This window comes from Leptonychotes weddellii, chromosome 2 (assembly GCF_054177405.1).
Source record: "Leptonychotes weddellii isolate Sample4059 chromosome 2, ASM5417740v2, whole genome shotgun sequence".
Taxonomy (NCBI): domain Eukaryota; kingdom Metazoa; phylum Chordata; class Mammalia; order Carnivora; family Phocidae; genus Leptonychotes; species Leptonychotes weddellii.
In genome coordinates, this window is record NC_138370.1 from 73,965,778 (window position 1) to 73,991,279 (window position 25,502).

A 25,502-nucleotide genomic window follows, 5' to 3' on the forward strand; every position below is an offset into this window, starting at 1 on the left:
GCCGAGCAAGGAGCCTGATGCAGGGCTTGATCCCAGAACCCTGGGATCACGACCCGAGCCGAAGGCAGACGCTTAACGACTGAGCCACCCAGGCACCCCTCATTTAATACTTTACAAACATATGAGGAAAGTGAGACAGACAGACAAGTAATACTAATAGGTAATATCGAGTACTAATATATGCCAAGACACTGTTCTAAGTGCTTTATTTATATTAGCTCATTTAATTTTCATGTAGAGCCTAGATGACATGTAGTATGACTTTATAGATCAATTAACCTAATCCTTACAACAAGCTTATTAACTGGGCCCCATTATTGTTCCTTTCTGCAGATGTAAAGTGGGGTGTAAGAAAGTAAGTGATTATATACCTTGGCCGAGTTCCACGTCTGGTAAGTGGTAGAGCCAGGAATCGAACTCACTTAGTCTAGTACCAGAGTCTGTACCTTAGACACTCTTAAGTATTTTCTCTACTATAAAATCCCATTCTTTGTGCATTTAATTTACATGAATTCAACTATCTGCACTGAGAGAATGAAAGAAAAATTAAATGGGGAGGCAGTTCCTCCTCTCACTCTCCTCTGTGGGCCTTGCTTTGGAGGGAGTGTGCTATGGGAAAATGAACAACTGTCCTGCTCGGTTCCTGTGATGCTCATAGGGCAGATATTTCGCCGAGCTGAGGGTGATTTTAGCTTTGAAGATGTGGTAATACTTATATAAGAGGGTCTCTCAATGAAGGCCAATTCATTTCCTCTGGGGTACAACAGTGATGTCTTTCAATGCTGAAGGAGAGTGCAGCTGACCCAGGGAGAGCAGTAAGTTGCTCTCTAATTGGCACCTCATAAGGAATTTCCAGGAATTTTCTGGACTATAACTTTTTTTTCCCCCTTGCTCGCTGACTTTGGAGCGTACCCCCTATGTAAGATGTGAGGCTACTGTGTACAATCACTACAAACTAAGGCAAAATATGGTGTCATTGGCAAAGTAGGAAACAAAAGCTCCGGTGAGTCAAGAGAAGGGAAAAGTTGCACTCAGTGTGGGGGACAGAAAGTTTGTTGGGAAATTAGGGAAAAGTTTACGAAGGAGAGGGTATTTGAGATAGACTCTGAAGGATACGTAGCTCTGACACCCAGAGCCAAGAGAGGGAGTTATATGTGGGAGGGGGATCCTGAGCAAAGGCAGATGGGTGGGAGGGCTCAGGGCATGATGAGTGAGAGCCACTGTGGCTGTTGCCAAGACTTTATCAAGGAAAGTGTTGGAAAGTAAACCTGGTAACATACATAGGCAGTGGGCCATTTTACAGAGGCCTTTGTAGGGGAGGAAAAAGTTTTCCTTTATCCTCTTAGGGTTCCTGGCTGCGTCTGAAAAGTAAGTGGACAAAGACTGATTAACAGGATTAATATATTATATAATAATATAATTATTATTATATAATATATACATATATATAAAACACGTTTATTTAATGTAAGTTTTACGTGACCCAGGAATCTTCATACAGTAAAGAAGACCCAAAGAAACAATTAGACCTATGTTCTTTTATGCTAGCTTTGATGAAGAGAGGACAGTAATAGAAGAATATGATAGGTTAAGGAGTATGATGTAATTGTAATAAACAGGGGAAACTTAGCAAGGCCAGTTTGTTAGGATTTTTCTTAGCGTTCCTTTGTCTTCAGAGATAAGGATGCTCCTTTCCTCCAGGTATAGAGTGGGCACTTCTCACAGAGGGTTTTATGGGATGGGGATAGGAGGTCAGAGTGACCCTCCTGCTTCTGCCATTTTATCAAACTCCTTCAGCTTAAAATATTTAACATGCCAAAAAAATATTTAATATGCCAAGGTGCCAAATTTTGGGGCAGTGTGTCCTGAACCCCATCACTTCCAGTGCCAAGTTGGGGAGTATGTACTCAGAGATTCTGAGTAAGGACATCATCAGAGCTATGCTTTAAGAAGATTAATCTGGCAGGGATGTATGAAACCAATTGGATTTGGAAACAGCATTAAGTATACCAATTAGAAGGGCACCTGGCTGGCTTAGTTGGTAGAACATGGGACTCTTGATCTTGGGGTCGTGAATTTGAGTCCCATGTTGGGTGTAGAACTTACTTAAAAAAAAAAAGTATACTAGTTACAGGTCTAATGTAGTAATCTGGAGAAAATATAATAGTATAATAAAGTCTTGCATGAAACGCTTTGGTTTGCAAAAAATGGGAACCAACTTATTGTAGCCTAAGCCAAAAAGGAGAGTATTTTATAAGGGAACTGAGATGATTCAGAAAACGTTGGGGCAGGTGGGCAGCTGGGCCTCAGGTTAATAAGCTTTAAGTTTAGGGTTTCTTACTTAAACTGACGGCTATAGAGAACCTGGGATGGGCCCCGCCAATATACTTACAGTGTTTTTGTAAACTTCGTAAAAGTGGGACATTTTAACCACAGTTGGTTAAGATCACTTCTCTCCATTCACTTATTTCTGGCGTCTGTACCAGCCACAACTGGCTATTTTTTCCTGTTGGGAGAGAGTTGGAATTGGGGACAGCTGCCTCCACAGTACCTGAAGTTGTAGACTACTTCAGTATTTTGCAACAGTCAATGGTTTTGTTTGGTCTTTTTTTTTAGGTTCATGGTTTAGATGAACCGTTTCTAATCTTTAGTTGCAGCATTTAAACACACTTGCTGGGGCGCCTGGGTGGCTCAGTGGATTAAGCAGCTGCCTTCAGCTCGGGTCCTGGGATAGAGCCCCATGTTGGGCTTTCCACTCAGTGGGGAGTCTACCTCTCCTTCTGCCCCTCCCCCTGCTTATCATCACCAGCACTCGCTCTCTCTCTCTCACTCTGCTCTCTCTCAAATAAATAAAATCTTTAAAACAATTTTTAAAAAGACAAATTTTAATATTCTACGCTAGACAAAAAATTTAATTATCTTTGTATATATTCTATTTGCAATTCTTTCTTTTTGCAAACTCATCACATGGAGAAGCAATGAAAGAATATGTAGCCAGTGAATGTAATAAAATTACTATAGAGGCATGTCAGGCAGTTGATTAATAAAAATAGTATCGCATAGGGCGCCTGGGTGGCTCAGATGGTTAAGCGTCTGCCTTCGGCTCAGGTCATGATCCCAGGGTCCTGGGATCGAGTCCCACATCGGGTTCCCTGCTCCTTGGGAGCCTGCTTCTCCCTCTGCCTCTCTCTCTCTCTGTCTCTCATGAATAAATAAATAAAATCTTTAAAAAAAAATAGTATCACATATTTCATTTTTCTGGATTTTATAATACTTGAGATATTGATCAGCTTTTAAAAATCTGTCTTTTTTTGTGATTTATTTCCTATTCTAAATAAGTATGTGTATTCACACCCAATTCTGTGTTCATAATTTTCTATTTTTTTCAACGTAGGCACCCAAATTATATAAGCATTAGGCCCTACAAAAGTTGGATTCATCCCCAGCCACTGGAACCAATTGGATCTGGAAGGCTACCAGGAACCCACATACTTCTCTGTTGCTTTCTATTGTCTGCTTCTGCTTGTGGCTGAGCCACAGGCTTAGCTTTCCCTGTTCTTAGTTTTCATACGGTAGACTATGGCTCTCCCACAACTACCAACATACATATACACAAGCTTCCAGACACATTAAGAAAGAGTAGATGGTCTGTTGGTTCCAATTCCAAATTCCTGGAAGAACAAACATGATAGACCCTGTTTAGATGAGGTACACCTTCAATCAGTCAATTTTAGTCAAAGAGAGCAAAGTTCAATCAGTTCAATCAGTCAATTTTAGTCAAAGAGAGCAAAGTCACATGGCATAGCGTGGCTGCCTGGGGACAGGACCAAGGCCTGGTTATCAGAGAATGGGGTTGGCTCTGAGCAGGTCAAACCCCAAAGGCATTCCCTTGATGTTGAACTACAGGGGTCCTGAGTAAGAATGAAAGTATAGGAGAAAGGATGGAAAAGCTAGAGAGCTTCACAACTAATGAGATGAAAGTAGGAAGTACAACAAAAATGTTAATTGGGAGGCACAGCATTTACGGCTCAGTACAGGACTGGAAGTGATCATCAAAGTGAGGGTCACAGGGAAGACGAAATTCTCAGAGTGGTAGTGGGTAAATCTGTTGTCCCTCCCAATCTGGAAATTCACTTTCTTGGGCTAATTCTTGGAGGCTTTGAATTATATTTGATTAAGCGAGGTCATATTCCTTTATAACATTTCAAAGCTCAACTGCGAGGATATTTTTTTAAAAAAAAACATTTCATCTCTTCAAGAGATGATCATCAAGAAGATTTTTCATACACTACCCTCATAATAATCATTTCAGATTGATGTGAATTTTATAAGTTCTAACATTTAAAAAAACAAATATGAAGATTTTTTTTAAAGATTATTTAAGTAATTTCTACACTCAATATGGGGCTTGCACTCACAATCCCAAGATCAAGAATCACATGCTCTATTGACTGAGCCAGCCAGGCACCCCAAATGTGAAGTGCTTGTTACCTAGCATACTGAATGACCTTAGGCCCTGAATTTACCATACTTTGTTTTCTCTTTTTTTTTAAAAAAATAAGATTTTATTTTTATGTAATCTCTACACCCAACGTGAGGCCCAAAACTAAAACCCTGAGATCAAGAGTTACAATGCTCTACTTGCATTAGATCTATGAAATGTTTTGCTCTAAGAATAGAAACAATGAGTATACCTGGAGTACACAAAAGACTCTTGCTCTCTTATCTTACTCTTTCATTCCTTTACCTCATTCATTTATCTCACCCCAAAACCTACTACTGGAAAACAGGATCCCAGGTATTTATTTTTGTGGGGAGAGGGTTTTGCAAAGTCAATCACATGCACCATGGTCCTGTGAACTACTCATTAATCTCCTTTCAAGTTATCTAGACAACTTACAGAAGCCCCTGCTGTTGCCATTTAAACATTTTACACTCAAAAAGACTCAGTGCTGGGGCGCCTGGGTGGCTCAGTCGTTAAGCGTCTGCCTTCAGCTCAGGTCATGATCCCAGGGTCATGGGATCGAGCCCCGCATCGGGCTCCCTGCTCAGCGGGAAGCCTGCTTCTCCCTCTCCCACTCCTCCTGCTTGTGTTTCCTCTCTCGCTATCTATCTGTCAGATAAATAAATAAAAATCTTTAAAAAAAAAAAAAAAGACTCAGTGCTACTCATTTGGTCTGATAACCAGATGTGCATCTTACTTCAATACAAATTTGTCCCTTGTTCTTCTCAGTCCCTGTCATTTGGAAGTTCAGTATATCTAGTTCCTGCCTAATTCAACAAGTACTATGTTAGTGATTAAAGGGCACTTTGGGCTAATGATAAATAAAAAATATTAAAGACTGAAATTTCAATAGAACAATATAAAAATGATTTAAGTTTTCCATCATAGAAATGTTGGAAAAACACCAAAATTGACTTATAATAAATATAAACCACCTTATAAAAATATACAGGACATCTTGAGGAAAAACTGAAAAACAAAATACTTTTGAACATATGGGTATGGCTGGCTATAGACACAACTGTAAAGTAGATAACTGCCTACATTTGAGTTCACAGTTTGCCTAACCAATTTTAGCTCCTTCCTGAGATTTGCCTTGGCTCCTTAATTTCCCACCTCTCTCTCTCTCTCTCTGCCTCACCAGATCCAAGCCTGTCTCCATCATTCTACCCCTCCCTGGCTTCTTAGCCCCCACCATCTTACTCTGTTCCTCCCTTTCCTGCCCTGCTCCACCTAGTCAGTGAGAGGGAGGCTGTTATTGCTAAACTTCTCCCATTAGGCTCAAGGGTGTCAGCATTTCCAAAGACCTTCCTCTTCCCCAACTTTCACCTCAGTGACCTCAAAAAGGGAGCTTGTAAAAATAAGAAAAGCTGGATTTGAATTCCAACTCTGCTTGCCTGCATTAACAAAAGCAAGTCACGGGGCGCCTGGGTGGCTCAGTTGGTTAAGCGGCTGCCTTCGGCTCAGGTCATGATCCTGGGGTCCTGGGATCGAGCCCCACGTCCGGTTCCCTGCTCAGCGGAGAGCCTGCTTCTCCCTCTCCCTCTGCCTGCCACTCTGCCTACTTGTGCTCTCTCTCTATCTCTCCGTCAAATAAATAAATAAAATCTTTAAAAAAAACAAAAAACAAAACAAAAAACAAAAGCAAGTCACTTATTTTTAGGCCTCAGTGTTCTTAACAGTAGAACAATTGGGTCAGAGTAAATATATAATATTCCTGACAGATCTAAAAGACTAAAAGCTGGAGGTTGGAGACTCCAACCTTGCCTTTTCCATCTGTCAAAGCTTACTTCTCGGGGCGCCTGAGTGGCTCAGTCGGTTAAGCATCTGCCTTCAGCTCAGGTCAAAGTCTCAGGGTCCTGGGATCGAGCCTGGGGAGTCTGCTTCTCCCTCTCCCTCTGCTCCTTCCCCTGTTTGTGCTCTCTGTCAAATAAATAAATAAAATCTTTAAAAAAACATTAATCTTCTTTCTCCACCCAGGTAACCAAATAAAAATGCAGACTTAGTAGGTGGGCTCTGAAAATTCTCTACTAGTAGAATATAAGACACTTTTTTTTTAAAGATTTTATTTATTTATTTATTTATTTATTTATTTATTTATTTATTTATTTGTCAGAGAGACAGAGTGAAAGCAGAAGCATGGGGAGCTGCAGGCAGAGGAAGAAGCAGGCTCCCTGCTGAGCAAGGAGCCCAATGTGCGACTCAATCCCAGGACCCTGGGATCATGACCTGAGCCGAAGGCAGTTGCTTAACGACTGAGCCACCCACGCATCCCGAATATAAGACACTTTTAGGCTTGCTGAATTGTGACTAGGACCCTTTCTCTTCAAATCACAGGTCAGAGGTATTGGCTTATTCATAAGGAGAGCACAGGATAGGGAGAAGCTGGCCTGGTCTCTCCTTCCATCCTGGAGAGGACAATGCACAGGAGGAGGAAGCTGAGTAGACTGTTGGGAGTGTGGAGTCTGGAGCCAGCCTGCTTGTGCCTCCTGCCTGGCTCCACTACTCACTTGCTGGTGGTCTTGAGAAAGTTGCTTTACTCTTCCTTCACCTCGGTGTCATAATCTGCAAATGGTAACAGTACTTTCCTGATAGGGTTTTTATGGGGATTAAAATCAAAGGTTAAAAGAAAGTACACATTCAATCAACACTATTAAGATGATGCTAAATTTCGAAAGTATTTTGTTGCTATTTTGGACTCTGATCACATGTAAGTATAGATATTATCAATTACTATACCTATCATGAACCCTTGAATATTAACTTTTAACTATGGAACTATTATTATTTCCCTCTCTCTTTCACATTATAGGAGTTTCCAGTCATTCATATAGATTCATGGTATTTTAAAGGTTTATTTATTTATTTTAGAGAGACAGTGAGAGAGAGAGAACCCTTGAGAGCAGGGGAGGGGCAGAGGGAGAGGGAGAGATTCTCAAGCAGACTCCTGCTGAACACAGAGCCCGTGGTAGGGCCGGATGCCACGACCCTGAGATCATGACCTGAGCCGAAACCAAGAGCCGGACACCTAACCGAATGAGCCACCCAGGCACCCCTAGAATCACAGTATTTTAAAACTCTCAACACATCTTCCCATTTATTCCATTTTTTTCCTGCCTGGTATTCACATTTTAATTATTGTTCTTTTTTTTTTTTTAAGATTTTATTTAATTATTTGACAGAGAGAGAGAACAAGTAGGCAGAGAGGCAGGCAGAGGGAGAGGGAGAAGCAGGCTCTGCACTGAGCAGGGAGCCTGATGCAGGGCTCGATCCCGGGACCCTGGGATCACGACCTGAGCCGAAGGCAGCTGCTTAACCGACTGAGCCACCCAGGTGCCCTAATTATTGTTCTTCTTAATTACAGTGACCCATTCATTCTCCATGTCGATTGGCTTCTTATCCTGATCCTAATTTCTCTCTCTCCTTTTGCTTAGCGGTCAGTGTCATCAGCAGATATGGGAGGTCTAGTCAGACACAATGAAGCAGACAGGAAGAACAGGAAACAGGAACTGGAGGAGAGGGAATATGTTGGCAACCAGTGGAGGAAGGAGTGTCTGGAGAGAGGGAGATAGAGAAGATGGCCAGAAACATTCAACCATCTGCTATGTTAGGCAGAACAGGACCCAAGCAGAGGTGAGTAGAACTGCAAGGTGGCATCCAAGCCCAGTGAATTTGGGGGAATAGGACATGAGGCTGGTGTCCAAGCTGAAGGAGAGGGCAATACTTTTTGCCCTTGATGTTTGGTCATGAACAGTTAAAACACACTTGCACTTTAGAAGTGCTGGTGGCTAAGAGCATGGGCTCTAGAGAAGGATTCAATATCTAACTCTATTGTCAACTGTGTAACTTTGAATGAGTGGCTTAACCTTTCTTACCTTGGATGTGAACTATAAGATGGAGATACTTGTAAAAACTCACAAGGTACCTAGCAATATACTAATAGTGGTCAATATTATTGTTATCATTGTCATTATTATTTACTATTACTAAAATAATGCCACCCACTCTGGTTAGCTGACCAATAGGAAAAAACTGCAGAGAAGAAAGCAAATAAATAGTGGAAAAAACAAAGCTTTTGGTTTGCTTTTCTAATCTTTAGAGTGATCCAGGAAATAAATGGAAAGAAAAATTTCTATTAATTCATTTTAACTTAGTAGCATGGAAGAAACAGAGTTAAATACCCTTGAAAACTAGTCAGCTTACAAATATGGAAATTTATTTCAGAACTTTCCCCCATGGAATATATTTATCTTTGTGTTTTAATTAACTACTATGGCATTTATCCTGAATTTTATTAAGAAACCAATTTTATTCAGAAACTCTAAAGATTAATATGATCTTAAATCACTATTAAAATGTCTTCATGTACATTTCATTGGATTTTTAATTTTTATAATAAAGACAAGGAGGCAAATCTGCTTACAAAATTGGTTTTATCATTGAAAATATAAGAAATTCTAACTAGAATAAAATATAATCCATCTTAACACTTGAAGTATTTTAACAAAGCAATAAAATGTATGCTAAAAGTAATTTATTTGTTGATAGCATTAATGTTTCCAACTAAAGCACTATCTTAAAGAGAAAGCTGCTTTAAAAATATATCAAGAACTCAAAGTATGAAATGACTTTACGTACTTATTTTACTAGAAAACAGTACATGGTAAAATTACACATGCGACTTAGAAGGATTTAAATTCCCTTCTATGAGGATTTAACTTCCCTTCTATGTTCAAAACTTTGTACTCTCTGCTTATTTTATCCGATTGCATTTGATGGTACAAATTTCATTCTTAAGAATTGTTTCATTGGGGGGCGCCTGGGTGGCTCAGTCGATAAGCGTCTGCCTTCGGCTCAGGTCATGATTACAGGGTCCTGGGATCGAGCCCCGCATCAGGCTCCCTGCTCTGCAGGAAGCCTGCTTCTCCCTCTCCCACTCCCCCTGCTTGTGTTCCCTCTCTCGCTGTGTCTCTCTCTGTCAAATAAATAAATAAAATCTTTAAAAAAAAAAAGAATTGTTTCACTGGATTCTGGAAACTTAACATGTTCCCCCGGTCCCCAGTGGTTTGAACATTCTCTGGGGAAAGCCTCTTATAACTTGTTTAATATGTAATGTTTAAGAGATTCTGATTCATACAAGGCAAAATGATACCTAAAACAAACGTGAGTCTGGAGCCTGGGTTCCTTTGCAGAACCAGAGTATGGGAGAGTTATGAATAATCATCTTTGTAGAAGCCCAGAAAGGGGTGGTGGAAGGGATGGATATAGTGACTTTTAAATAAGGTAGGTTAATACCAGGATATAACTGGACAATAGCACCCAGAACCACTTATTTTTTTAAAAAGATTTTATTTATTTATTTGAGAGAGTGAGAGGGAGAGGGAGAAGCCAACTCCCCACTGAGCAGAGAGCGGATGTGGGACTTGATCCCAGGACCCTGAGATCATGACCCAAGCCCAAGGCAGACGCTTAACTGACTGAGCCACCCAGGTGCCCCCAAACTACTTATTCTTTAAGGAGAAGCAAGAGATTTTTCTCGCTGTTCTTGTAAAGTCTACATAGTTGTTGGTAACCTAGGGATTTGCCCATCTGTAATGAGGGAATCCAACAGGTTTAAAGACTGTCAGTAATTCAAAGTTCACTAGTGCAGAATGCCCTTGTGGTAGCTAGCTTCCAACAATCCTCACTGCCGTGTGTGTGTGTGTGTGTGTGTGTGTGTGTGTGTGTGTGTGAGAGAGAGAGAGACTCCTGAGGCTAGGTCAGAAAAGGTAGCACAGCATTCCCTTCTCTTGGACTACTCACTTCGAAATGTTGTAAAGGAATATAGCTTTGTTTAATCAACTCTAACTCAAAGTATCCAAGGATTATCCCAAGAAAGAGAATTTCCAGTTTGGGAGGGGCAAATGATTTACTGGCTAGCACTAGGAGAATTTAGTCTTCTGTGTTCCTCATGTTGATTATCACTCCCATCCCTAAACTGGCCCTAAAACCTCCTTTTCCCTTTTAATATTCTGATATAAAAGTGGAAAACCTCTTCTCTTGGTTGACCCATCATACTGAAGACAGGCTGAAATTTTAAAAAGACTTTCTTAGGTAGTAAGAGAGAACAAAGGGTAAATGGAGAAAAGAAGTACAGAAGCATTCTATCTAATACACATATTATACCATTTCATTTATAGTTAGTCTACATAATTACATGTGTATGTATATAAATGCACAGAAAAACGTCAGGAAGTTGAAATGCTAACTTATCATTCATGGTTGCCTGTGGAAGGGTAGAGGTGTGGAAAGACTGGTATATATGCAGGATTGAGGAGTGGAAAGGGAAGTAGAGAAGGAAAGGAGGAGACTTGACTTTTTTTAAAAAGTCTGTTTTGTATTATTTGAAAGTTGATGATGAGAATGCATTAGTGAAGCACTTGTCTAATTACAAAACAAATTGTATAATATCAAAAAAACAGAAGAGCAAATTAAAAAAAATTTATTTATTTTAGAGAGAGGGAGAGTATGAGGAGGAGGAGCAGAGGGATAGGGAGACTCCACACAGAGCATGGAGCCCAGTGAGGGGCTCAATCCCATGACCCTGAGATCATGACCTGAACAGAAATCAAGAGTCGGTCACTTAACCGACTGAGCCACCCAGGCGCCCCAGAAGCAAGAGAAGTTTAGTTATAACCTGGAGATCTCATAGTCCCTATTCATTAGCTAGGACCACTGACCACATCATCCCTTTCCTACTGAGTCTGAGGTTTTAGAATGCCTTGCTACAAACTTGGCTTCCACAAAGAATGTGCCTTTCCAAGACCCACTATGGAAGAGCTGCCCCAGAGACATCAGTTTGGCACCTTTAAGGCTAATGACAAGAGAGCAGATTGTTCCATCTCCTATTCTACCAGTCAGCGATTGGAACACTAGTTCTGGGTAGCACACTCCTAAACACAGTGCTTAAAACAATTCCTTTTTCCTGCAGGTCACTGGCTCCAAGCTGGGGATGGTTCTAGACCCGCTTCATGTCTCTCATTCTTGTTTTACTGGCAGACTACCCAGGCATGTTCTTCACACTGTGAAAGACAGGTGTGGGGGAGAGGCAAGCAGAAACATGCAAAATCTAAGGACAGGCTCAGAATTGTTACACTGTCACTTCTGCCCATATTCCTTTGGCCAAAACCAAGTGGAATAATCTAAGTCCAACATCAGTAGGGTGGAGAAACTTTCTGCCTCTAATTAGAACTGCAAAGCCACATTTCAAAGAACATGCATGGAAGAAGCACCGAAGAATTGGGAACAACAATGTTATTTACCCTTGTTATCCACCTGGGACTTGCCAGTTTACTTGCAGCTGGCAGTAGGAGAGAGACATTTCTTCTCATGGTAGCTGAAAACAGTAATGATTTGACCCAGCAGATGAGATCTGTTCCTAACTACAGGAATCAGGCTTTGTCCTTGCATCCTCCTTAATATGACATGTTATTGTCACGGAGATGCAATAGTATTATTAATTCTTTACATATATCGAGTGGACAATGGTTCCCTATTTTACAGCAAATATGAGATCAGAAATACTGCCCTAGAAAGGTTGCTATGCTTGTAGTTTATTGTATATTAAAGGTTTGAATTCTTTAGTTCAAAAGAACGTCGAGTCGCCATGTTTTAGAACTAAGGGATCCATAAAACTTCATTAGAGTTAAGAGGATCTGTTTGATTAACCTATTTGCTATCCAGGTTTCCCCTACGTAAAAATCTCTTAAGGACTCACCAGAGTTGCTTTTCCAGATAGGAAGAATCCCACTTCCACCCCCGTGCCCCGCCCCCCCCCCGCCAGTAAATAAAAAAGACATTAATAGCTTTAAAAAAGAAAGAGATCATTAAATTCTTAGGTTCTTCAGGAACAATCAGTGGGGCTGACAGTCCTCTGACATTTGAGCCCTACTCTAAGGTTATTTCCATGGTTCCCACGTTACTTTAAAGAACAGCTACCACTTACATTCTTTACGGTTTTTTCTTCTCTGACTGGTTATGGAGCCGCAAAAAGACTAAGGCTGGAGCCCAGCGATGAACCTGGTGGATACTGCGCCAGGTCTATCGGAGTGGGGCTGCAGGAGCCCGAGAGGGGACTAGAATTAGTCCCTCCGCGCACCGGGACAGTCATCGCTCTTTGTTAACAAATACAAGAAAACGCGGCGGCGGCGAAGTGTGGTGGGAGGGCGGGGGACTAGATTGAGGCATAACTTTGCGTTTATATGCATAACTGTGCGTAAGAAAGATCATTAGCAAGGCGTTCCAAACGCCGGACAGTCCAGGGCACCGTGTCATTGGCTTTTGTGCATTTGAAGGCGCGTGAGTGCCCGGCTCAAAGGTTCCCCTTTGTGTGAAAGTGGGGAAACCAGAAGCGTGCAGCTACGGCTGGGTTTTCATTTTCGAATTCGTCAGGCACTTGGACCAAAATACTCCCGCACCAATACACTCCCGCATTCTCGCAACAATACTCGGACTTGAGTTACTTATCCGTCGCTGACCGAGCGAGGAGCGACAATGGCTTGGTGCGGGCGCCCGCAGTTCGGGGGGCAGCGCCAAGGGGCCGCCCGCCGCGCTCCGCAGCTGCGCGCTGAGCCCCGCCACCCGACCGTCAGCAAACGCGGGCACCAACCGCCGCGCGGCCCGGCCGTTGGGCGGGTGGTAATTTCTGGGAATGGGGCGGGGTCGCGGGTGTGCAAGGCCGGGCGCCTGCGAGCGAGGAGGAGGAGCGGGCGGCGCAGAGGGCGCGAGGCTGGAGGGGCGGTGCGCCACGAGCGTCACGGGCCGGGGAGGGGCCGGGGCGGGGTGGGGTGGGCGGCGCGCTCTGGCCTGCCCGCGCCCCCACCTTTCACTTAGCGGAGGCTGTGGAGTGGAGAACTGGAGGGTTCTGGGCTAGGAGTTTATCCAACCCTCGGCCCCCAGTAACTGTCAGACTGCCCAAGTGCGGAGCTGTCCCTGGAGAAGGGCGGGAGTCTGGAGCTGGGGCTGGAATGACAGCGGGGCCCGCGGGAGGCTTCAGAGAGTGGCGAGGGTGTGTGCGTGCGGTCCCGGCCAGCTGGGAGAAGGGGGCGGGCGGGCGCTGCAGGTGCACGCGCGGTCCCGCTACCCCCACGCGCCTGCCCGCGCCTTGGAGCCCCTGCACCAGTCTGGGGTTGGAGCCGAGTGGGATGGGGGAGCCCCGAGCAGGGAGCGGGACACGGGGCCAGAGTCTTTACCTGAGATGGAGGGTTTGGGAGAAGTTGGGGGATCAGGGGCGGGCAAGAGTCGAGAGAGCCACTGAGGCAGGTTGGCGGGCTGGTGGGGGCCGGGGGCGGTGGGGCCCCGCGGGGTATAAATAGCCGGCCCTGGTTTGACAGACGCTGCGGTGACTGGCGGTGCCGCCCCCCCTCGCCGCGTGGGGAGGGGAGGAGCGCTCTGAGCGGGCGGGGTGGGGGAGGCGGACTCGAGTGTCCTGGTGGCGGCGGCAGGAGGCCGAGGGGGAGGAGCTGAGGCGGGGGGTGGAGGGAGGGGGCCGGGAGCGGGGCGAGGGCGGGGGCCACCATTGCTCCCCGCGCCGGGCTCTGTGTCGCTGCTGTCGCCTCGGCGGTTGGGGATCGGTGGGGCGGCGCGGGCGGGGGGCGCTGCGCGGGGCGGCTCGCCGCTGTTTTGTTTCCTCCTCTCCCAGTGGAGCGGCTCGGGCTGCCGGGGAGGCCCTGGCTCCCTCGGGACGCCCGGCCAACGGCGGCGGCGGTGCTAGTCCGCGGCCCTGCCGGGAGGGAAAGCTACGCCGTGGTCTTCCCAGGCGACGCGGAGAGCAGGTAAGAGCGCGGGCAGCCGAGGCTGGTGGGAGGGAGCGCGGAGGGCGCGGCGATAAAGCCTCGCTGTCCCGAGTGCCGCCTCCTCCCTCCGCACCCCCGCCCCGCGCCTGTGTTGTTTGCTCCGGGGTTTGCTGAGGGTTTTCCGGAGGCTGTGGCGGTGACAACGGCTGGGAGCTGGGGAAGGGGGCTGAGTGCCCCCGGGCAACGGTCGGGAAGCGGGACTTGGAGAAAGGGGAAGGCGCGCTGTTCGCCTGCCCGCGGGGAGCGCGAGGCGCGGGGCAGGGTTGAGGAAAGAGGTTACGGACCCCGGCGGGGGGGGGTGGGGGGATGGGCTGAGCGCAGCTGGTCTCGCTGTGTTTACATCTCCGCGCGAGTCACCTCTGCCGAGAAGCGGACAGAAACTGACCCGCCTTATCCCGCGGGGAGGCCAGGGCGGGGGTCCGGCTCCGGAGGAAGCGCGTCCTGGGAGGGTCTGGTAGGGCGGGAGGCTGCGGCCGGCGCCGGGGCAGGGCAGCGAGCTCGGGGCGGGACCTGGGAGGCTCCGGCCGCTCCGGGTGGCGTGGAGGGCTGGACACCAGTTTCCTTCCCCGTCGGGCCTTATCGCCGCCTCTTACCTTTCCTTCTTTCCGCGGCTAGCTTGCATGGCAGGTTGTACTCGGTTATCCTTTTATTCTCGCTTTCCACGCCGGCCCCCTACTGCCACTTCCCCCAGTTCCCCCGGGGGTAGGGAGGCTTGGCTGTGATAGGAATCTGTTTTTTAAACAAAACAAAAACGGGCTCTGTAACGCGCGTCCAGTGACCGCCTTCTGGATCCTCTCTTGGAGAAGCTGTCCCCTTAGGACCGTGCTACTGGATGTTTTGGGGGCGCGGGAAAGGAACGGTGAGGGCTCTGCTAGGGCTGGTGCTGACTGCCGGAGCAGCTTTGCGAGCAGAGTAGCCGTACCCCCACCCCCGACGCCCCCGCTCCAGTTGGGCATTTTAATTCCATGTCACTAAAGGACAGAGAAAATATTCCATAAGGCCAAGAGTAATCCAGATTGCACTGTTTCTAATGTTTCTTATGTGCCAGCATCCTGGGCTCTCTTTCTAGGACCTAGATTCGCTGCAGAACAGCCTTTCTTTAAGTTATTCGTACTAGTTTAAATTAGAGTGAGGGGGGAACACTTCATTCAAAAACTGTAAAATTTCCCCCCTTTGTGAACATTTACTTCAGTTGTGTGGTTTAAATTTTAATCCGGTGATGATATAACAGTAATCTTGTGTTTGATAATCAGATTTGCTTTTCTTTTTACCTATGAGTCACTATAGAGAGGTAAATTATGCGCTTTCCCTAGTGCCATAAATCACAGAATAGTGCCAGAATTACGGAAGAACGTATACTTTACTAAGGTAGGATTGGGTAGTTGCGTTTCGGAGTTTTTTTTTTTCTTTCTTTAAAAGGTAAAAATGACTTTATATAAGCCTGGAAATTATTGAATTACATTTAAGGAATTCAGGAATAATGAAAGTTTATATGTAGTGCAATACAGTTTATGCAGTGCGTTCATATGAATATAAGGGAGCTAGCTCCTCATAAACACATGAAGTAGAAAACTGAAATATCTTGGGCATTTGAAATTTGAATATTTAATGACAATCTATTTTTTAAGGTTAGTGACTTAACGAGTTACTCAATCATTGCTTGTAATTTCAGACATATATACTCATATACAAAATTATGAGAGTATGATTGGAAGATACTTATAACTTTGAGATTTTTCTGTCCTAAATAATAGATTGGTAACTTTGGATGTGGTAGGCCTACCAGTGTTGATGGCTTTGTACACCCAGGTTTTGTTTTGTTTTGTTTTTGTAACAGTTTTATTGAGATATAATTCATATACCATTCAATTCACTAATTTAAAGTGCACATTTTAGTGGTTTTTAATATATTCACAGAGTTGTGCAACTATCACCATAATCAATTTTAGGACATTTTCATCATTCCAAAAAAGAATCCTGTATCCATTAGTGGTTACTCTCCTTTTCCCCCCAAGATCCCCAGCTCTAGGCAACCACTGATCTTTCTGTCTCTATGGATTTACCTATTTTGGACATTTTTTTTATGAGAGGAATCATACAGGAGTGCCTGGGTGGCTCAGTTGGTTGAGCATCCAACTCTGGATTTTGGCTCAGATCATGATCTTAGGGTCCTGAGATTGAGCTGGGGGTGGAGCCTGCTTAGGATTCTCTCCCCCCACCCTCCTTGCTTGAGCAGGTACTTGCTCTCTCTTAAAAAAAAAAAAAAAAAGTAGAATCATACAATATGTTATTTTTCATGACTGGTTTCTTTTACTTAGCACAATGTTTTCAAAGTTCATGTTGTAGTCTATGTCATTATTTTTATTGCTGAGTAATATTCTATTGTATGTATATACCACATTATTTGTTAGTAAGTGGACATTTGAGTTTCCACTTTTTAGCTATTATGAACAGTGCTGCTGTGAACATTTTTGTACACATTTTTTTGTGGATGTGTTTTCATTTCTCTTGGGTATGTACACAGCATAGAAAATTAATATGCATAAGCCTGTTGCGTTTCTATACATTAATAATGAACTATCAGAAAGAGGTTAAGAAAACAATCCCACTCACAATTGCATCAAAAAAAAAATAAAATAGGAGTAGATTTAACCAAGGAGTTAAAAGACCTTACTCTGAAAACTATAAGACATTGATGAAAGAGATTGAAGATGATACAAATAAATGGAAAGATAAACCATACTCATGGATTAGAAAAATTAATGTTAAAATGTTCATATTATCTGAAGCAGTGTACAGATTCATTGCAATCCCTATTAAAATTCCAGTGGCATTTTTCACAGAAGTAGAACAAGTAATCCTAAAATTTGTATAGAATTTTATTTGTGTACAAAAGACCCTGTATAGCCAAAGCAATCTTGAGAAAGAAGAACGAAGCTGAAGATATCAGGCTCCCTGATTTCAAACTATGCTACAAAGCTGTAGTAGTCGTCAAAGCAGTATGGTACTGGCTCAAAAACAGACACAGATAAATAGAACAGAATAGAGCCCAGAAATAAACCCATTCTTATTAATGTTTGACAAAGGAGGCAAGAAGCTACAACAGGGAAAAGATAGTCTCTTCAATAAATGGTGCTGGGAAAACTGGACCACTTTTTTAAAAAAAATTTTATTTATTTATTTTTAAAGTAATCTCTGTGCCCAACATAGGGCCTGAAATCATGACCCTGAAATCAAGAGCCAAATACTTCACTGACTGAGCCAGCAGGTGCCCCTGGACCACTTTCTTATACCATATACAAATAAAAACTCAAAATGGATTAAAGATTTAAATGTAAAACCAGAAACCATCAAAGTCCTAGAAGCAAACATAGGCAGTAAGCTTTTGGACATTTGTCTGAACAATATTTTTTTGGATCTGTCTTATCAGGCAAGGGCAGCAAAGCAAAAATAAGTAGGACTACATCAAACTAAAAAGCTTCTGCTCAGTGAAGGAGACCATAAACAAAATGAAAAGGGGACCTGCTGAATGGGAGAAGATATTTGTAAATGATGTAACTGGTAAGGGAGATCAATAATCCAAAATATATGAAGAATTTACAACTCAATATATTAAACAAAATCCAATTAAAAGATGGGCAGAGGACCCAAATAGACATTTCTCCAAAAAGACAGACAGATGGTGGTGGCGCCTGGGTGGCTCAGTCGTTAAGCGTCTGCCTTCGGCTCAGGTCATGATCCCAGGGTCCTGGGATCGAGCCCCACATCGGGCTCCCTGCTCAGCGGGAAGCCTGCTTCTCCCTCTCCCACTGCCCCTGCTTGTGTTCCCTCTCTCTGTCAAATAAATAAATAAAATCTAAAAAAAAAAAAAAAAAAAAAAGATGGCCAACAGACACATGAAAAGTTGCTCAACATCACTACTAATCAAGGAAATGCAGGTCAAAACCACAATGAGGTATCATTTCACACCTGTTAGAATGGCTGTTATCAAAAAGACAAGAAATGACAAGTGTTGGCAAGAATGTGGAGAAAAGGGAACTCTGTGCACTGTTAGTGGGAATGCAAAGTGGTGCATATACTGTGGAAAACAGTATGGAGCTTCTGCAAACTAAAAATAGAACTACCATACAATCCAGCAAACCCTTTCATATCTGAAGATAATGAAAACACTAATTTTAAAAGATAAATGCACCTCTGTGTTCATTGCAGCATAACTTAGTATAGGCAAGATATGGAGGCAACCTGAGTGTCCATTAATAATACATGAATGGATAAAGATGTATTATATATATATATATATATATATATATATATAATGGAATATTACTCAACCATAAAAAAGAATGAAACCTTGCCATTTGCAACAACATGAATGGACCTGGAGGGTATTATATTACATGAAATAGGTCAGAGAAAGACAAATACTGTATGCTATCACTTGTATGTGGAATCAAAAAAACAAAACCAGAGAACAACCACAAAACAAAACAGAAACAGGCCCATAGATACAGAGAACAATTTAGTGATTGCCAGAAGGGAGATGGGGCAAGGGGATGGAAAAAATAGGGGAAGGGGATTAAAAGGTACAAACATCCGGTTATAAAATAAATTAGACACAGGGATACAATGTAGAGTGCAAGGATTATAGTTAATAATATGTAACAACCTCATATGGTGATAGATGGTAGCTAGATTTATTGTGGTGATCTCACTTTATCTATATGAATGTTGAATCTCTATGTTGTATACCTGGAACTAATATTGTGTGTCAACTGCACTTCAGTTAAAAAAAAAATTAGTGTCTTGAGTTATTTAATACCAAAAATGAGTCCAGTTGGGGTGCACAATTCAGTTATTTTTTATTTTTATTTTTTCCCAAAATATATTGAGATACTACCTCACACCTGTCAGAATGGCTAAAATTAACAACACAGGGAACAACAGATGTTGGTGAGGAGTCAGAGAAATGGGAACCCTCCCTCTTACACTGTTGGTGGGAATGCAAACTGGTGCAGCCACTCTGGAAAACAGTATGGAGGTTCCTCAAAAAGTTAAAAATAGAATTACCCTATGACCCAGCAATTGCACTACTAGGCATTTACCCAAAGGATACAAAAATACTGATTTGAAGGGGCACATGCACCCCAGTGTTTATAACAGCATTATCAATAATAGCCAAATTATGGAAGGAGCCCACATGTCCATTGACTGATGAATGGATAAAGAAGAGGTGGTGTGTATATATACAATAGAATGTTACTTATCCATATAAACAATTCAGTTGTTTTTAGTAAACATATAGAATTGTTATACTATCATTACAAGCCAGATATATTTGTTTGTTTGCTTGTTTATTTATCTTTAAAACCATTTACAAACTTTAATTCAGCAAAGGAAGGTCTGTGAGAGGACTGGGGAGACAACATACCCCCTAGACTCCTCCAGAGACGGAAGAGGGAAGCTGGTGGCCCAGGTGGCTAGGGGGAGAGCCCAGGATCTCCTCAGACTGACAGGTCCTGCTGGTGGGCAGGGGCAGAGCTTATCTGCATGAAGTTGCCGGACTCCACACTGGGCCAACAGGAGGCCACCTGTAAGTACTATAGCCTGGGATGGAGAGGCAGAGCTCATCTTCACCATGGGGGTAGACAGCAGAGGCTCAAGTCAAATGCACAATACCTGACTCCCGCAGACTGACAGCAGGACTGGTTTAAGTATATAAGCCACTTTTAGAACATTTCTGTGTCCTCCAAAAAGTACCTCTAGTCTGTTTGCAGTTAACCCTTCCCCCGCCCCCTCCAACCCAGTCCCAGGCAACCACTGATCTGTGTTTTGTCTCTCTGGATTTGCCTTTTCTGGATAGTTTATAGTAATGGAACCATACAATATATGGTTGTCTTAGCTTTTACTTATTTACTTATTTACTTATCTGAGAGAGAGAGTGCGTGCAAGCGGGGTGAGGGGCAGAGAGAGAGAGAATCTCAAGCCTACTCCATGCTGAGTGTGGAGCCCTCTGTGGGACTCAATCTCACGATCCTGAGATCATGACATGAGCTGAAATCGAGAGTTGGTCGCTTAACCAACTAAGCCACCCAGGCACCCTGAATCATACAATATGTAGTCTTTTGCATCAGGCTTTTTTCACTTAGCATCATGTTTTTTGGGGATTTATCCATATTATAGCATGTACCAGTACTTTGTTTCTTTTTATTGCTGAACAGTATTCTATTGTGTGGATATACCACATTTTGTTTATTATTGACCAGTTGATAGGCATTTGGATTGTTTCCAGTTTTGACTGTTGAAAATAATGCGGCTTGAACATTTGAATACAAGTCTTAATGTGAATATATGGTTTCATTCTCTTGGGTAGATACTAGGAATAGACTTTTTCTATTCTGCTGAGTGGGGAGCCCAACATGGGGCTTCATTCCATGACCCTGAGATCATGACCTGAGCTGAAACCAAGAGTCAGACACTTAACCGACTGAGCCACCTGGGTGCCCCATATATTTACATTTCTAACAGCAGTGTATGAGAGTTCCAGTTTCTTCACATCCTTGTCAACACTTGTTCTTATCATTTTTATTGTAGCCATTCTAGTAGGTATGAAGTGGTTAACTCATTGTGGTTTAAGTTCACATTTTCTTAAAGATTCAAGGCATTGAGCATTTTTTCATATAATTATTAGACATTCATATATTCCTTTTGTTGAAGTAGCTACTCAAATCTTTTGCCCATTTTCTATCTTATTATTGAGTTGTAAAAGTTATTTTTTTAAAAAAGATTTATTTATTTATTTCGGGGGGAGGGGCAAAGGGTGAGGGAGAGAGAGAATACCAGACTCCCCACTGAGTGGGGAGCCTGACCTGGGGCTCAGTCTCACATCCTTGAGATCATGACCTGAGCTGAAATCAACTGAGATATGACCTGAGTTGAAATCGAGAGTCAGATGCCTAATTGACTGAGCCACATAGGCCCCCCCCAAGTTGTAAGAATTCTTTATGTATTCTGGATACAAGCCCTTTATTAGATACATGATTTGCAAATATTATTTCCCAGTTTGTGGCTTGTTTTCTCATTTTTTTATTGGAGCCCTTTGAAGTGCAAACATTTTAAAACATATATATTTTTAGAGTTTTTATTTTTTAAGTACGCTCTAGGCCCAGTGTGGGGCTTGAACTCATGACCCCATAATCAAGAGTCGCATGCTCCACCAACTGAGCCAGCCGGATGCCCCCCCAAATTTTAATTTTGTTGGAATTTAATTTCCCCAATTTTTCTTTCATAGATCATGCTTTTGTTGTAAGAACTCTTTGCCTAATCCAGGGTCTTCTTTGTTTTCTTATAGATGTTTTATAGTTTTTGCTCTTAGATTTGGGTTGTATTTTGAGTTAATTTTTATGTATGGTATGAAGTAAGAGTCTAAATTCATCTGTTGCATATTGATTGTCTTAGAACAATTTGCTGAAAAGATAACATATCTTTGTTGAAAAGATGCCATTTCTTCATTGATAATAAATGTAAAGATTTATTTCTGGCCTGCATTCTGTTCCATTATCTATATATCTGTCTTTATGCTGGCTAATACTATTCTGTCTTGATTATTGTGCCCTGTGGTATTTTGTGAAGTTGGGTAGTGTAAGCCCTCCAATTTTGTTTTTGTTTTTAAAAGTTATGGCTCTTCTGGGCCCTACATAAAAATTTTAAGATTATCTTATTAATGTTTGGAAAGCAGTCTTGGAATTTTGATGGGAATGCATTGAATCTGTAGATCAGTTTGGGGAGAATTACAAATCTTGCAATATTGTGTTTTCTAATACATGAACAAGGAAAATTTCTCTTGATTTATTGATCTTTAATTTTTCTCAGTGATCTTTTGTAATTTCAGTGTATAAATTTTATTCTTAAAATTTTTTTATTTTGTGGTAAGAACACTTAACATGAAATCTACTTTCTGAACTTTTTAAGTGTACAATGCAGTATTGTTTATTGCAGCAGTACAACAACAGTGTTGTATAGCAAATCTCTGTATTTGGTGGAGGGTTCCTTTTAAATCCTGGTTTGTTCCTGAATTTTTATCATGAATGGGTATTAGATTTTGTCAGATGCTTTTTCTGCATCTGTTAGCATGACCAACTGTCACAGTTTGCCTAAGACTATTCTGGTTTTAGTACTGAAATTCCTGTATTTTGGGAAACTCCTCTGTCCTGGACAAACCAGTATGGTTGATCACCTCCATGTCTGAGATGATCATGTGGTTCCTGTCCTTTATTCCATTAATATTGTGTGTTATATTAATTGATTCTCAGATATTAAACCAGCCTTAGTCCTAGGATAAATCTCTGTTTGTCATGTTGTATAATTCTTACTATAGTTGCTGGTTTTCCTTTGCTAATATTTAGTTGAACATTTTTGTGTCTATATTTATGAAAGATACTGGTTTGTAGTTTTTTTTTCCTTGTGATGTCTTTGGATTTTGTAACATAGTAATACTAGCCTCAAAGAATGAATTGAGAAGTGTTTCCTCGTTTATTTTCTGTAAGAGTTTGTGAATGACTGGTGTTATTATCTCTTGGAATACATTTGATAGGATTTACCAGTGAAAGCAAGTGGGCCTGGATTTTGTTCCTTTGGAAAATTTTTATTTTTTATTTTTAAAAAGATTTTATCTATTTATTTGACAGAGAGAGAGAGACAGTGAGAGAGGGAATACAAGCAGGGAGAGTGGGAAAGGGAGAAGCAGGCCTCCTGTAGAGCAGGGAGCCTGATGCAGGGCTCGATCCCAGGACCCTGGGATCATGACCTGAGCTGAAGGCAGACGCCCAATGACTGAGCCACCCAGGTGCCCCTGGAAAATTTTTAAATTGCTAATTCAGTTTCTTTATTTGTTATAGGCCTGTTCACATTTTCTGCTTATTTTTGAGTTAGTTTCAGTAATTGCATTTCTTGGGATTTGTCCATTTCACCTAAGCTATTTAATATTTTTGGCAAATAGTTCATAGTATTCTTATATGTGCTTTTAATTTTACTAGTGTAGGTAGTGATGTCCCTTTTTCATTCTTAATTTTGGTAGCATGTGTATTCTTTCTTTTCTACTTGGTCATTCTAGCTAAAGGTTTGTCAATTTTGCTGCTATTTTCAAAGAAACAGGTTTGGTTTAATTGATTTTTCCCCCCATTTTCTGTTTTCTACTTCACTGATTTCCGTTTTAACTTATATAATTTCCATCCTATTGCTTGCTTTGGGTTTAGTTTGCCTTCTTCTAGCTTCTTAAGGTAGAAGTGTAGGCTATTGATTTGAGATCTTTCTTCCTTACTGATACAGGCATTTAAGGCTCTAAATTTCCTTTCTGACACTGTGTTAGCTGCATCCTATGCATTTTTTATGTTCTGCTATTTATTTATTTATTTATTTATTTATTTATTTATTTATATTTTTAAAGATTTTATTTATTTATTTGACAGAGACACAGCGAGAGAGGGAACACAAGCAGGGTGAGTGGGAGAGGGAGAAGCAGGCTTCCCGCTGAGCAGGAGCCCAATGCGGGGGGCTGGATCCCAGGACTCTGGGATCATGACCTGAGCCGAAGGCAGACGCTTAATGACTGAGGTACCCAGGCGCCCCTATTTATTTATATTTTTAAAAAGATTTTATTTACTTGCTTGAGAGAGAAAGGGAGAGAATGAGCCAGGGAGAGAAGGACAGAGAGAGAGGGAGAAACAGACTCCCTGCTGAGCAGGGAGACTGACATGGGCCTCCATCCCAAAACCCTAGGATCATGACCTGAGCCGAAGGCAGACGTTTAACCAACTGAGCCACCGAGGCTCCCCTATGTTTTGCTTTTTAAAATTTTTATTCACTTCTAAATATTTTTAAATTTCCTTTGTGATATCTTCTTTGACCTATGGGTTATTTAGAAATGTACTGTTTAATTTCCAATTATTTGGGGATTCCCATTTCATTGTTGATTTTTTATTTAATTCCCCTGTAGTAAGAGAACACAGTTTGTATGATTTTCTCATTTTAAATTTATTGAGACAGTTTTATGGCCCAGTATGTAATCTTTTCTGAAGAATGTTCCTTGTGTACTAGATAAGAATATGCTGTTGTTGGGTGGAATGTTTTGTAGGTGTCATGTCAAGTTGAGTGATAGTTTGCAAGTCTTCTATGTCTGTGCTGATTTTCTGTTTAGCCATACTATCAATTATTGAGAGACAGATTAAAATCCCTATTATTATGTTTGTTTTTCCTTTCAGTACTGTCAATTTTTGCTTCATGCTTTGGGGGCATTGGTGTTAGTTACACTATACATACATAATTGTTTTACTGATAAGCTGATCTCTATGAAAGATTCCTCTTTGTCTCTAGTATAGCCACTCCAGCTCTCTTATGCTTACTGTTTGTATTGCAAATATTTTTCCATCTTTTTAGTTTCAGTCTATTTGTTTTTTGAGTCTAAAGTGTGTCTTATAAACAGCAAAGCATAACATGCTTTTTTTTAAAAAAAGTGCGACATTTCTACTTTTTGATTGGAGGGTTTAATCTGTTCACATTTAATTTAATCCCTGATAGATTTATATCTGCAATGATGTATCTCTTTTTTTTATTTGAGAGAGAGGGCGCACGCCTGAGAGAGGGACAGAGGGAGAGGGAGAAGCAGACTCCCAGCTGAGAGGGGAGCCTGATGTGGGGCTTAATCCCAGGACCCCAGCCCCAGGATCATGACCCAAGCTGAAGGCAGATGCTCAACTGACTGAGCTACCCAGGTGCCCTGTCTCGTTTCTTTTTTATTTATTTGCTCATCCTCTTCTGCCTCTTCTGGAGTTAATAGATATTTTCCAGAGCATCATTTGATTCCTTTGTTTGTGTTTTAACTAGATCTTTTGGGTTATTTTCTTAGGTTGCTCTAGGGATTACAATATGTGTCTTTGTCACAGTCTACTTCAGATTGACTAATTATGGTAAAATGTAGAAACTTTGCTTATTTCCTCACCATTGTATCTGTTAGTATTGTCATACATATTAAGCTTTTATGTGTTAGAAACCTGACAGCACTGTTTTAAATTTTTTATGCAATTGTATGTCTTTTAAAACAATTAAGAGAAGAAAAAAATATTTTTTTAAAGATTTATTTATTTGACAGAGAGAGAGAGCGTGTGCACAAG

At 42.0% G+C, this 25,502-nt stretch overlaps 2 protein-coding genes across 2 annotated transcripts in view; both read left to right on the plus strand.

Annotated features, from left to right (window-relative positions):
• The window catches only part of SETD7 (SET domain containing 7, histone lysine methyltransferase), a 270,085-nt gene extending 245,251 nt beyond the window's left edge, over positions 1-24,834 (plus strand). Inside the window, exon 7 of the mRNA XM_081811864.1 lies at positions 20,029-24,834. Coding sequence (XP_081667990.1) covers positions 20,029-20,056 — 28 coding nt within the window. The 3' untranslated portion in view covers positions 20,057-24,834. The remainder of the gene's footprint in view (positions 1-20,028) is intronic.
• The window catches only part of ELF2 (E74 like ETS transcription factor 2), a 106,511-nt gene continuing 95,067 nt past the window's right edge, over positions 14,059-25,502 (plus strand). Inside the window, exon 1 of the mRNA XM_081813118.1 lies at positions 14,059-14,316. The gene's annotated coding sequence lies outside the window, so the exon portion shown is untranslated. The remainder of the gene's footprint in view (positions 14,317-25,502) is intronic.